The sequence below is a fragment of the Bombyx mandarina genome, chromosome 13, assembly GCF_030267445.1.
Source record: "Bombyx mandarina strain Sakado chromosome 13, ASM3026744v2".
In the NCBI taxonomy this organism is placed as follows: domain Eukaryota; kingdom Metazoa; phylum Arthropoda; class Insecta; order Lepidoptera; family Bombycidae; genus Bombyx; species Bombyx mandarina.
Genome location: NC_143220.1, coordinates 13608846 through 13624067, shown reverse-complemented (window position 1 = coordinate 13624067; position 15222 = coordinate 13608846). Strand labels below are relative to the sequence as shown.

The 15222-nt window shown below is 38.2% G+C and overlaps 1 protein-coding gene across 2 annotated transcripts in view; it reads left to right on the top strand.

The window, feature by feature from the left end:
* Positions 1-15222, top strand: part of LOC114241782 (proton channel OtopLc) — a 65021-nt gene that overhangs the window by 39262 nt on the left and 10537 nt on the right. For both annotated transcript variants that reach the window (XM_089732411.1, XM_028172746.2), the window contains 2 exons: positions 11643-11760; positions 14302-14410. In XM_089732411.1, the coding sequence (XP_089588537.1) occupies positions 11643-11760; positions 14302-14410 (227 nt within the window). The remainder of the gene's footprint in view (positions 1-11642; positions 11761-14301; positions 14411-15222) is intronic.

The following is a 15222-nucleotide window of genomic DNA, read 5'->3' as shown; positions in this document are numbered from 1 at the left end:
TATGGGCTCCGGTAACAGCTTAGCAATAGACGAGGCTCCATTGTCCATGTCAGCAAAAAAAAAACGGTTAAAAAACTCCCCTCTGCAATCATTGGCCGAATGGTAAAATTGGCACAGTGAAAAATGTCCTCGTTTCTCTGTCGTGTAATAAATTACAAGAATACGTAAGTCTTGAGGTGGAGTGGTCTCGCCCCTCGCAAGTGCGGCGACCAGCACGTGGATATAATGTAATCGACATCACTTTTATTAGGGTTCCAGAACGGACGTATTAAATTCACTTCAAATATATCTATTGCCAGAAATAAAGGTTTCCGCAATAAAAATTTTATACGTTCCACTCTTCGGTCAATTGTGAAATCGAGATGTCCGGACGCATTTTGATTATAAGATAAAATTAAAACTTTACACGAGACGATGGGCCCTTGGGCCCTGAAGCAAAGAATTTTTTGTCAGAAATCTCCAAACACTTGAAGGAGGCTACACGTGATGCTAAAGCTGGCTGGTATTTTACACAGAGAGTGAGTCTGGCTGTCCAACGTGGTAACGCAGCCAGTATCTTGGGAACTGTGCATCCTTCAAGCGCATTGGAAGATTTGTTCTACTGTATGAATTGATTTATGTTAAATTAATTTGATTTGTTATCACTACATAGTATAAAACAAAGTCGCTTTCTCTGTCCCTATATCTGTCTGTCCATATGTATGCTTAAATCTTTTTTTTAATAGATAATAGTGATTGAAGAGGAAAGTTTATATGTACAATAACATCCATTAAACAGTTGAGAAATTAATAATAATATATTACAGTTTCCGAAGCGAAGCGAGGACGGGTCGCTAGTTTATTAAAAAACTCTAAACAAGTATACTTTACACATATTATAATAGATACAATATTTTAGACTGGGCATGTACCATGTACAGTTTAGTTTAATTGATTAGTAAATAGGTGAAAATGTGCGCTTTATTTTTAGACTATTGTTGATTTGAGTGTGTTTTGGGGTTAGCTAGCCGCTCTGTATGAAAATAGTGAAGCTTATTGTGACGATTAATGTAATCAGAGGTATTGAATGCAATAACAATACTACCTACATATTTTATCGATACATTAAACGCATTTCGTCCCTGCTCTCACGATTCGCACTCGCAAGGGAAATTGCATTTTCCTCGCTGAATGTGCACTCTGATGAAAAGCACTCGCTGCGGTGACACCGCGTGTTCTAGTGCTTGGAAATTAACAACTATATACACAGAGCCACCGTCTCGCAGAGTTTCTTTATTCGAAAACAAAACAATGTCGTCGAATGCTACACAACCGACAGAATTTTACTGACTCTTTAAATGGCTTTTGTATTTGAATTGGATAAAGCGGTGTGTTATATTTTAAATTAGCCACGGGGTTGTTTTTGTTTCAGTAAATTTTTTGAGATTGCAAAACTGCAAAGTACTACTGTATGTATACTTTATAGTATTGTGACGATATTGTACTGTGAAGCTTGATGAGGAACTTGGAATACGGATAAGGGAATTCATGCCAACGTTCCATTATTTTTAGGATAGGCGTCTGTTTGTAACGCGGCAGTATCGCACAGTTTTTGAAGTGAACGTTTTGTCAATGGCAGTGAATAGTGTTAGTATCAAAAGAATTAAGACTTTAAGAAGTGTCCGAGTTTAAGGGAATAATTGAAACATTATACTTATTATAAATTACACAGGTAAGAAATATAGACAGTCCTACGACTATATTTTTATTCGGATAATAGATAATCTTCCAAGTTATAATATCGGTTATTCATTTCTTTTTATTACACTTAACCAGGCAGCGACAGAGACATATGAATTGCGTAAAAAAAATTAGGTCAGAGAGTAATTTAAGCTACATCATATCTCGAAACATTTATACTTGTTTCCAATTATAGAGAACTCTTAGTTTCTTACTAAGGCGGAATCAAGCTCTTGAGTTCGTCATACATCATTTGCAAATTAGTCATCTTTTTAACAACCAAAAATCTTCAAAGGCTAGGTACATATTTGTATAATTCCGACACCCACGCAATTAGAATGTTTATTGTGTAGTCATACCATTATAAGTTCATTCAAGTCAGAGGAATATCGTAGAACCAAAATATACATATAATATGTATATGAGTTTGTATATTTCGGAGAACCACAACAATTAGCATAGCCTTTACCGGCGGTTCGAAACCACAAGTACTTTGACTGGAACTTCAAAGGTGAGGATAACTTTGATAATTACTTGGCGCAAAATAAACGAAACAACTTCTTCAGTGATACGGATTCTAAGTATAAATTACATGTGGGTGAAGTTCATTCGAATAATTCGTTTTTGGTTTTAGAACTTTCAGCTTCAGCGTAACAGCACAGCTTATATCATAGCCTCGTCAAGGTTTTGTGACAAGAGTAGGAAATTAAGTATAGAGTTGAATTTTTTTTTTTTTTTTTTTTTTTTTTTTTTTTTTTTTTTTTTTTTTTTTTTTTTTTTTTTTTTTTTTTTTTATTGCTTAGATGGGTGGACGAGCTCACAGCCCACCTGGTGTTAAGTGGTTACTGGAGCCCATAGACATCTACAAAGTAAATGCGCCACCCACCTTGAGATATAAGTTCTAAGGTCTCAGTATAGTTACAACGGCTACCCCACCCTTCAAACCGAAACGCATTACTGCTTCACGGCAGAAATAGGCAGGGCGGTGGTACCTACCCGTGCGGACTCACAATAGGTCCTACCACCAGTGATTACGCAAATTATAATTTTGCGGGTTTGATTTTTATTACACGATGTTATTCCTTCACCGTGGAAGTCAATCGTGAACATTTGTTAAGTACGTATTTCATTCGAAAAATTGGTACCCGCCTGCGAGATTCGAACACCGGTGCATCGCAACAACGAATGCACCGGACGTCTTATCCTTTAGGCCACGACGACTAATATGTACTAACATTGTCTATGCAGCTAGCTTTTTGGCTAACAAGATCACTTTATTTTTATATTTTGATACATGATATAAATTATTAATGTAGTCATAAAATCCTTATTGTAAATGTGTTAATTGAAATGTTGCAAATTGTGGGAAAGGATTTTTTTTTTTTTGTCAGGAGAAAGTCGCCGGACTCCCACCCTCCACTGGGGATGGAGGGTGGGGCATGTCGGAGTCGAACCGACTAAAGCCTCCTGTCGCTCAACAACCAACGTCCAACCCTCGCATGAGACAGAGCTCATGAAAAGGCAAGGGGAGGAGAGTGAAGGGTTTAGTGCGGAGCACATCTCTCCCATCACCCTCCCCCTCAGGACGCCGGGACAGCGATCGTCGGCGCCACGACCACCAGCCCTCTCGGTCGGCAGGCTGTTCGAAGCCCGCCTAGATGGCGCCGGTTTGAATAGGTTATCCTACAAAATACCCCGCTGGGTCAGAACCAGCGTGGGTCGAGGATAGCCGGCCTTCCATCACCCGGATGCTCTTGCGTAAAACGCGTGCAGAGCAGCTTTCACGTCATCTTCTTAGGCCCCCTTCGCCGGGGTGGGAAAGGATAATGTTTTTTTTTGTTCAAACATATTAACGGGTTATTTTAAGATAAAACATTATCGACTTTTAATTTCTTAATTAACTCTATTTTTACAGTTTAATTTCGCACTTTTAATTTTTATCTATATAATTAATACGCGAAGCAAAAACTTTGTACCCCTTTTTACGATAATTGCGCGGACGTAGGGCTATGAAATTTCCCACACTTATAGAGAATATAGAGAAGTGCAGATTGTTAATTTTTTTTAATTAGGCATAAAAAATCAATTAAATCAATTAAAGAAAACATTACAAACACTACCATGTCTTTGACACACACACGCATGCATACTACTTGTGCAGCTTTTTTTTTACTTATATGCGTTTTCAATAAGAATATAAGAAGAGCAATAAGAAAAGTGTCAAACTTTTCTTTTTGCGTATAGTCTGTGGTCAAATTAAGAGTAGAATAAATATTATTTGTCCTTAATAATATTTTTCTAAAGTGTAGCCTTGGCGAATTCTTATATAGAAGTATAATAGACTTTGACAATAGAACCATAATAGTGTACAAACTTATAATTTCAATTGATTATAGTCGAATTTTTACTACCGGGGGACCACTAGTTGTTATAAAGTCACGAGATTACGAAACCGCTTTTACGGTATAATCTCGTATTTTATTTTATTTTTATTTACTTTAGTTTTAATTAAGTCTACGGCTCGCGTAAGCCCAAGGTAAAAAATAAATAAATTAATTGTAATTTTCAATTTTTAACCAAACCTAAAGGAAAGTGATGACTAAGTTAAGAATTTTCAAACGAAGTCTTCTAAACTCAACTAATTCCTGAGTCCAAAGGTTATCATTTGAAATGTGACGTCATAATTTAAGTTAGTCTATAAACGCGCATATTGTACGGTGGACGGTACCTTCGTACGCGTATATTTTGAGTCAGTGGGGAGCTCGTAACGCAGTTGCCATGACAACCGAGTATTAGAAGAGGGGATCCTTCCCTCAGGGCGAACGCTGAGCACTCTCGACGACCAGGTTCGTGTGACATCTTTGATTTTAAAGTTCATTCTAAATGCGTAGCACGAAATATTTTTAGAGTTCATACGAATTTGGGCAAAAAAGTTGCAAGCATCTATCTGTATTAGCTTTTATTTTAGTTTTTAATCTTCTTAATCTAAATGAAGTATTTATCTCATTTTTAAGTTTAATGGTTTAATTGAAAGAAGGGACTGTTGTTAGTTCAATCATTCAGTCTGTTTGTGAATAGATTACAAACGGATAAAAGGATCGCCGAATCGGAAATTCAATTTGTATTCTTATTTACTCTGCTTCATTTCGGCATTGCGTTTTGTATAGGTTTCACTTGCTTTTTTCTTTCAATACGTATTACCTATATATAAGCACCTTAGCAAATTTGAAAAATATCTCTGTGTGAAATAATTGTTTTGGGTTTGTGAAACGTAGAAATGTAATCTGAATCATTTTTATTAGTGCCTGGTGTCGCGTGTAGTTAAAATAGAGATATGAATAGTCCGTGACCACGAAAAGTGTAAATAGCCCTAGCTAGATAATTCACTACTGATCCAACCTATTCACTAACACTATTATTAGACGCCTGCAGCTCTCTGGCACTAGGAGCAGGCTTAAGGATCCTGGTAATCGTACTCGTCGAATATCGAAATGAGTATTTCAGAAAAGCTCTGTCTGAACTCATCAAATGTTATATTATTCTCAACCGGTCTCCTTACAATTGTTTTTCCAATTGTAAAATAAATACATCATTTATTGATTATCATTTTGGTAATAACCCACTTTTTTAATGTTAAAATATTCGAGACTATTTTTATGTCGTCTGAAAAAGCCGTAACCGTAATTGCTACTGCGAGTTTAATAGCTTAATTTGAAACACGGTGAGTAGTATGCTTTGTTTATGCTGTTTGATAGAAACGACCTTTTGCGTCGCCATTAAATAAGGATTAAGAAAAGAAAAAAAAACGCACGCGAGCTAAAATTCGCGTTCGGAGCTTTGAACATGGTGAGCTTTACCGTAAAAATCCACTTAAGAGGTGCCATATGTGAAAAGGGAATGCGCCAAGTATTGAATTATTAATGAAGGCATCTTGTCGTCTTATTGAGATACAAATTTCAGATACAATAAAAGTACAGGCGTGCCTAAAAGCCCGTGTGGATAAATTTAATTGCAGTAACGTTCGTTTTTGATGCAATTTGACTCAATGGTAATGGTATTGCAATATCGCGTACCGCGTATCGCGTATCCTCGCCCAGAATTTGAACTTAGGTCATTTATTTGAGAATAAGTTTTTGTAGTTTTAATGAATGCATATTTCGTGACGGATTTAAATGAACTATCGCCCTAAACGACAGCTGGTGGGTGGGCCAGAGACCAGTAAGAGAGTGTGAGCCACATTTAATATATATCTCCGTTAAGTATACATATATTGTAGGTTGCGATAAAAAAAATTTGTTTGTTCATGTCATTAAACCAGCCGCCGCCATTAACCATGTATTTTGGTATTCACTTTTAGAATTCGTGGTTACTAAGGAAAACCCGCCAAATAATTCCTTTGTCAATATATGAGTATATACAAGTCAAACATAAAATTTTGCATGACTCGAATCAAATCTCACAGAGCTTGAAACGGATCTATGGTGTTCGGATTTTCATAAACTTACTGGGTTATTTTATAAACTCACAAGATCCATTGCCGAATATAATAAAACTTTCATTCGATTTTCATGTTGAAAAATAACAAAGGTAACAAAAGGAATAAAACAAAGAATAAAGTAAGCATTAACTTTAGGAACGTTATTCAATATTCTGTTTTTGTATTGCGTCCACAGAAACGAAGGGTCAAAGGTTGTTCAAATATGTACATATATTAATATTGGCTTATTATTCATCACTCATCAATATTCACGTGATACTCATATAGTGCCGAGAGTACATACTGTAGATACGCGTATTAAGTCTTTTATACGTATTCAATCAAGTCGGCGAGATAAGGGTCGAATTAAAATAAATCTATCCATATTTAAAATACGAAAGTAATTTTGTCTGTCTGTTAGATAATCACGATCAAACCATAGAACCGATTTTGACAGAATTTGATGTGAAAATTGTTTCAAAATTTTAAAAATTATACAGTTTACATTATTACATCCCACAGCCGAGAGCGAGTCCAAATCCAAAATATGTGGTAGTCCGAGCGAAACCGCAGCCGAAAAATTGCTAGTATTATATTGTATGCTTGTATTATATTATAGTACTAGCGACCCGCCCTCGCTTCGCTTCGGAAACATTAAAACACACATGAAACAAAAAAAAAAATTCAAATCGGTCCAGTAGTTTCGGAGCCTATTCGAAACAAACAAACAAACAAATCTTTCCTCTTTATAATATTAGTATAGATATAAAAGTTAAAATAAGCTTGTTTCTTTGTTACGCTTTTAGGTCGTAATTATTACAATCCGCCGATCATCATGATACCAATCATCTTAAAGGCCTCAATACCCGTAGTGAGAAAAAGTTATAGGGTAAATTGGTAACTTACATCCAACAAAATGCTTAATAGTAATTATGGGGACTTTTAACTGCCTCTCTAGGTAGACATATAACTCACCCAGAAGCGACGCCAGAAATTGTAGGGACACAGCTAAGCCGCTGTCAGCCGCTGAGAAGTTTCTACAATCATTTTTGAAGAAGGAAATCGAAAACTATGTCGATCTTCTTTTTATTTCTTGTTCTTGCACTAGCGCAGAAATATTGTAAAAATAAGTTCATGTCACAGAGCGAGGTGGTAGGTGACAAAAAAATTGTGGCAAAATAAAAAAGGAAATGACGGAGTCATCTCGAATAATTAATATTTTTGCCGTGAAACATCTTTTTTTTTTTATTGCTTAGATGGGTGGACGGGTTCACAGCCCACCTGGTTTTAAGTGCTTACTGGAGCCCATAGACATCCACAACGTAAATGCGCCACCCACCTTGAGATATAAGTTCTAAGGTCTCAAGTATAGTTAGAACGGCTGCCCCACCCTTCAAACCGAAACGCATTACTGCTTCACGGCAGAAATAGGCAGGGTGGTGGTACCCACCCGCGCGGACTCACAAGAGGTCCTACCACCAGTAAGAGGTCCTACCACCAGTAGATCTTCCACAGACTAATCCTTGTAGAATAGACTGTATAAAATAAACAGAGGACCAATCTGTACGTGGTCCCATCGGTTTTAATCTATCTATGAGACTAAATACGTTTGCTTACAGAATTGGTAACGCAGTAATAAAAATCCTCCCCAGAAAACTACGTGTGAAATGTAATACGATTTAGCATTTAAATTGCTATCAGATTTAAAAGAGATCCAATTTTTGTTTGACCGGTAACATTTTGAGTGCCGTTTTTTGGGATCGGCAATCTCCATGATCGCGCAGATTAAAATTGAGTACGATGAATTATCTCTGCCTTTGAATAAAGTTGAAAATTTAATATAACGATAAATTAAGCGGTGGGCCTGACGTAATTAACGCCACGCCAACAGTTTATTACTGAGCTTCCAGCGGAATTTCAGCACGTTTTCGGAGTTTATGATAAACGATGTCCATTAAACTTTAGTAAGCAGTGGATTTGACATGGTAATCGTCCGTCCAGTTACAAATCATACGGAGATAAGACCTGATGCCACACGATAAGATCCCGAGCATTTTGTGATTACATGGATTTCAGTGACCATTTAATATTGGGCGGCAATCTGTGACATTGAAAAATCCGCAATAGTGATATTGAAATATATAAAGATCTCTAAATTAAGAATACTTTTTTTTATTGCTTAGATGGGTGGACGAGCTCACAGCCCACCTGATGTTAAGTGGTTACTGGAGACGCTGGACATCTACAACGTAAATGCCGCCACCCACTTTGAGATAAGAGTTCTAGAGGTCTCAGTATAGTTACAACGGCTGCCCCACCCTTCAAACCGAAACGCATTACTGCTTCACGGCAGAAGTAGGCGGGGTGGTGGTACCTACCCATGCGGACTCACGAGAGGTCCTACCATCAGTAGACTAGACACATCCGGTGGGTTCACCCACCACTTGTGGTTTTTCTGTGGAGCTAAATGTTAACTGTATGAAAACAGTTTTTATATTCATAGTGTTTCTCGTCGCATCGTTTTCCAACAAAGGACAAAAACCAACAAATTTACTTTCTCAAATGAAATTATACTTAAGAAATAGTAGTATGGTAGAAATACGAAATTTAATGGGTGCATTGTACGTTCAATAGGAACTATTTAATATATCACAGAAATAATAAGAACGAACTTTATTGCTTGTTAGAAACACAATAAACACCAACACGTGTTACTTTAATATGAAAGCAGCAACAATCATTTTTATTACATCACTAAACGAGTGTAAATTATAAGTAACTAGCTGACCCGGCAGACTTCGTAGTGCCTCAATCGATAAATAAAAGACCGACGGGGGACACATCAAAGGAAAAACAAAATTGTTATTTTTATCTAATTCCGAGCATTTTCATATTTATCTACCTTTTAAACCTTCTCTGGACTTCCACAAATAATTCAAGACCAAAATTAGCCAAATCGGGTCAGCCGTTCTCGAGTTTTAGCGAGACTAACGAACAGCAATTCATTTTTATTTATATAAGTAATAACTCGTTCAAAGACAATGTTTCACAGTCAACGGCTTCGTCAGTTACGAGGAAATGAAAATAAAGGATCTTACAGTATTAGGAAATGTCCAGTGAGGTACAAACCTCTACGGAAGATCAATAAGAAAGATATGAGTCCCTTGTAGGACGTACTCAGAGTTTTTGTATTTGTTGAGCACTCGAAAGAGAATGTTTTAGCCTTTTTATGTTTTTCGATTTTCGGCTGTGCTCTTGTGTCGTGTTATTCATCTAACGAGTGTTATTGTTACTATTAATGTAGTTCACTTTTTATTGATAAATCCCTTTTTTTTAACTGTGTGCTTGTTCGTTCTCCTCTTCGCATCGTTTTCTTCATTACTGAGGGTCGTGACTCCCCCGCTGCATTAATTTCTCCTGTACGATTTCCATCCATCTGCTGCGATTGTTAGCTTCATGAAGGGCATTACGGAAGTTGTTGCTTAGAGAAGATCGTTGTTTGTTCTAGTTAGCAGTAAATTTATTATTGATGTATATATTTTGTTAATTTTGTCATGTATTTATTCACTCTTAATGCGAGTAGCTCAATAATTTTGCAGTATAATAAACATTTAATACAGTTACGTAAATCAACAAAACTAGCATAGAAGTCAACTATTCCGTATCAAACTGGCTATAATGCACGTAAAAATTCCGCAATATGGGCTTTGACTCAATCTTTTTTCATTTCAAATTCGTCAAATAGATGTTTTGTCAAATAAAATGATATGTAATTATAAATTTCTTCAGAAATCATTAGGTTAGAAACAAGATGCAGACAAAGGTTTCATAACTTTTTTCCGAGGGGCTATTGTAGCTACGCACGGTTTGGTAGGTGAGCTTACGGGGTTCTAACCGGACCGCGGGCCTAAGGATGTTTGTAGGACCTTACACAGGACTCAACCTGGGAGAACTTGCTAAGACTAGCCTTAGCAAGTGCAGTCATCATCATTTTTTCCTATTACCCTCTGCTGGGGTGTAGGGCTCGAATCAAATCCTTCCATTTACATCGGTCTTGGGCAGTCTGTTTTAGCTCCTCCCACGTCATGCCCAAGACACCTACCTCCTGCTCCACCGAGCGACGCCAAGTTGTTCTTAAAGAGCAGTGCTTTGCTGATTATACCACTGGATGAAAGAGCAGCTGAAAAGAGAGCAACTCAGTAGGTTGTCTGTAGGTTAGGCTGCATGCACATCAAACTGTCGAGAACGGTGACCATTATTTGGAATACCTGAAAGCACCAAGAGTGGATCAGGAGGCTTCGACTTGACATTTTAGGGATATTCCATGACGTCACTAGCATTGAGGTTCGGGTCTTTATGAGAAATGGCGAAATGTTCATTCTAAAGACGTAAATTTTTCTAATAGGGCTATTAAATTATTATTTAGTAATTTTACAATTGCTATTGTCGTTGCAAACAAAACAGTTCCTTTATATCACTTTTCTGTTGCGTATAAAGTATTGTACCCAACTAAGTTAGTCAGGTAAGTAGGAATAATTTCAAGAGTTTTCAACCATCAATTCAGTTCCCTCCGACAATATATCCTGACTGCGTACCTATCAATACAAACAAAAGGCCGAGTCAGTGGGGCGTAGAATCATTTTCACAGATTAACGAGATCCCAGTGACACTGTCACCCGGACTACCCGAGGATTCCATCCATATTTACGTGTCGCATTCTGTTTAAGCGGCTTATTTCGGATCTATTTCGACTACTCGTTAGTATATTGTGAATACCAAATTAATGTATCGTGCTAATTAAATCTGACGATAGGCGTCCTTGTAATGTCGCACGCTTTCTTTACCTTAAGCTCGAATCTTTTAACTCAAACTAGAATTGTTAGTAGGTATAAACAGTTTAAATGTATCTATTTTCAAAATAAGAAATTAAGGGTTAGTTTTCATGGTTTCGTGTGTCTTGATTTTTTCTAAGACAAAAACAAAAACGTTCCTAATCCGTTAATTATGAATCTTATGCTTTACAGTTAATTTATCAAGCTTAGTATCCCGCAGGAATATACGGGAATCCGTAGAAATATACGATAAGCTGGAAGTATTTATTTCCCAAGGCTCTCCCTCGCAGGGCGGTTGGCCGTCTCGTAAAACAAATGGGCAATGATTCCGGTCGAAACTGTTTTACTGGCAGTTCGAATTCAACCCGATGTTATTTATAAACTACGCGAAAGAAAACAGGGTTTTTGCAAAACCTTACGAATGATCAAGTAACTAAGGAGTTTTGTTTCAATTTACTCCCATGAGAAAACAATATGTACAATTATTTAGACTTTAAGACTTACAAGATTTTAACAAACTAAGTATTTTCTCGACTCACTTCATTTTTCCGAAGAAACCGCACAGAAACAAGTCCGAACAAACCAATAATGAAATATAACGATTGTTTGAACAGAAGCGATGCATTAGCGACCACGTTGTCCGCTCTCTACGGGAAGCTGTTGGTGGTCATGGGTGTCGCCTTTCCCATGGCCGAAGTCATATCAACGTACATTCCACCCTCGTTTTATGAGGTAAGCTCAGTTTGATATATTGCTTCTCTTTTCGTTGGCAGTATTTTCGATGCGATATTTTTCTTTCTTTTGATTCAGGGTGATTTGATCGATAAACGATTGTTCAGATCGTGCTGTGTTCTAGACTAATTAGTTCAATATATCAGAAACTTCTCGAATTAGCAACGAATAAATATATTTACGTTTAATTATTTTCACAAAACATTCAGGGTGTCGCGTATGTACTCCTAAATTCAAGGCGTTCGTTCACATGGTGCTTTTTGTAAAACGTGCACGCAGACAATCCTCCACGTTTTGGAATATAAAGTACGCATTAAATTAAGGGTATTTATGTACACCTGGAGCGAGTGACATTAATTATTTTCTTTGTGTATTTAGCCATAGAATCGTTTGATACGGTAGATAGATCTTGTAATGTTCATCAAAATCTTAGTATAATCTTGTCAAATCCAATTATTAATTTATCAAATTTTAATGAGCAATATGTATTAAATTATGAATTTTAATTATTGTTGTCGCTTATGGAAATGTATTTACGAAGGTTTTTTGAATTTAATGCTACTTTACGATTGTTTTGAAAAAAAAAATTTTTTTGGCCATAGAAGCTAGCATAGAGCTATTGGTCACTATCGATCATTAGTTTTTTTTTTTTTTTTTTTTATTGCCTTTGTAGGCAGACGGGCATACGGCCCACCTGATGGTGAGTGGTTACCGTCGCCCATGGACTTCAGCAATGCCAGGGGCAGAGCCAAGCCGCTGCCTACCGCTTAATACTCTCCATAAGCCTCGTTTGAAGAAGGACATGTCATAGCGCTCGGGAAACACCGTGGAGGGGAGCTCATTCCATAGCCGGATGGTACGTGGCAAAAAAGATCTCTGGAAACGCACTGTGGATGACCGCAGTGGCTCCAGGTAGTATGGATGAACTCTACTCCGGTGGCGGGCGGTGCGATGGTAAAAACGAGATGCTGGTATCATCTCGAACAATTCCTCAGAGCACTCCCCATGGAACATACGGTACAAAATACAGAGGGAACCGAAGTCCCTCCGCAGACCCAGAGGCTCCAAACGATCCGAGAGAATGGGATTATCGACAATCCGAACGGCCCTCCTCTGTATGGAGTCAAATGGAAGAAGCTGGTATTTGGGAGCCCCGGCCCAGAGATGGGAGCAGTACTCCACGCGAGGCCGGACTTGTGCTTTATAAAGCAACAGTCTTTGTCCAGGCGTGAAGTACCGCTTCGCTCTGTTGAGGACTCCCAGCATTTTGGACGCCAACTTGGCTTTGCCTTCCAAATGACTCCGAAACTGGACATCGCTCGAAATGTCGACCCCAAGTATCCCGATACTCTCGGAAGGTTGCAGGGATACTCCTTGGAATTGCGGCGCCATGACAAAGGGGTCCTTCTTCGCAGTGAACGCGCAAACCTGTGTCTTCAACGGGTTGAATTGAACTAAGTTCGATTCACCCCATTTGGAGACTCGCCCCAGAGAGTTCTCTACTTCAGACACAAGTTTTGATCGTCTCTCTTGCACCACGCTCCGAGAGAGACTCTGATGGCCGATATATCGCGCATCCCCCGTGCTATCATCTGCATAGCAATGCATGCCATCAATAGACAGCATGTCATTGATATACAGGATGAAAAGCGTGGGGGAGAGCACCGAACCTTGTGGAACGCCAGCGTTAATGGTCATGGTATCAGAACAGTCACCGTCTACAACGACCGTGATGCTCCGCCCATCCAAAAAGCTAGCGATCCACTTGCAGAGACCCTCGGGGATTCCGTAAGATGGTAACTTCGATAGAAGTGCCCTATGCCAGACCCTGTCGAAGGCCTTCGCGATATCAAGGCTCACAGCAAGAGCCTCGCCCTTGCTCTCCAAGGCTTCAGCCCACCTGTGAGTAAGGTATACAAGAAGATCGCCAGCTGAGCGACCGTGACGGAAACCGTACTGTCGGTCACTGATCAGCTGGCGATCTTCAAGATACTTCAGGAGTTGTGTATTTATAATTCGCTCCATCACCTTGGAAAGCAAGGAAGTTATCGCGATAGGCCTGTAGCTCGATGGGTCCGACCGGTCACCCTTCTTGGGGATAGGGGGATAGGGTGTAGGTTCGACGAATACTAGATGCCATGGTTCAAGGTCAATAATTTCAAGATTCCTAAGACGGCTTTACTTGTTTGTTCTGAACTTGTTTCTTGTCAACTTCAAGAAATCCGATTTGGTTAGCATTCGCACACATATCAAGGACCGTTGATAATACAATAATTTAATTATTTTAACCCAGATCGACTAAGATCACCAGGAAAAAAATTCTTATGGTCGTGTTTTTTTTGTTTTTTTTTTTTGTGTTTTAGTTTTTAACCTATATTGATTTGTTTAACCGTTATGCATGGGTTCAAAAGCGCTTTATGAAGGTTTAACGTGAGGTCAAAGTCTGTTGCATTAGAATACATTTTCTTAAAGTAGGATCGCATTATTGTTTTTTGTAAGAAAACACATTTCTGCTTCTTCACCTTCTGATTGTTTCTGCAGGGTTTCTATTTGTACCTGTACATCGGCAGCATGGTGTTCCTTTTGTATATGTACGCTGCTCTCGTTAGAGACAGAACGCGATCTGGAAAGGAAACCGCTATTGTTGCAAGTTAGTATGTAATACTTTTTTTTTTCACTTACCTAATCGCTGTTAGCCTAAAAGACTATTCCAGCTACTCGGAGCACAAGCACCGGATGTAATACCAATACTAAATGCAGAATGTTTTGCTACTTTTTGTCAGATCAAGAGTTTGTTTAAAAAAGTCGTAATAATATTTTAACTTTTTTTGAAATGATCCTCTTTTTATATTGCTGAAGTTTTGCTAACTATTTAAAGATCATGTTCACTCGTGCGATACCTTTATATGTGTACATTTATGTTGTATATTTTCTTTTCATTTATTAACTGCGTTAGTCCATGACCATGTTCACGGTACGGTGTTAAGTGGAACCGGAGCCCGCAGATATTAATTACAACGTGAGCTTAAGTCAGAAAACAATTATCGAATAGCTAGTTTTCATTTTTCTATTTCGTATATTGATTTAACTGATTTTTATGGGAAAATTTACAGTATACAGTTGATAAGTAAAACGCACCAGTTTTTTATTGATTAATTCTCGATACATATGTAAGTACAATATAAATGAAATGGGACGATAAATTGATCGTGTTTTGTTGTTCTTTGCCGCAGACGGGTAGTTTATCATCATCTTGTCTCACCATTCGAATGGTAACGCATAATATCTTCGCGGTAATAATCAGAGTGGCGATACCTACCTTATTACTTCACTACCTACATGCGGGTTCGCAATACGACCTACCACCAGGAAACACCGGTTAACGGTCAAAGAATGCTGGAATAATCCTCGGAGAATGTTGCTGCCCATTCTCCGGTGTAGCCGTTTTTTACGACACTCATG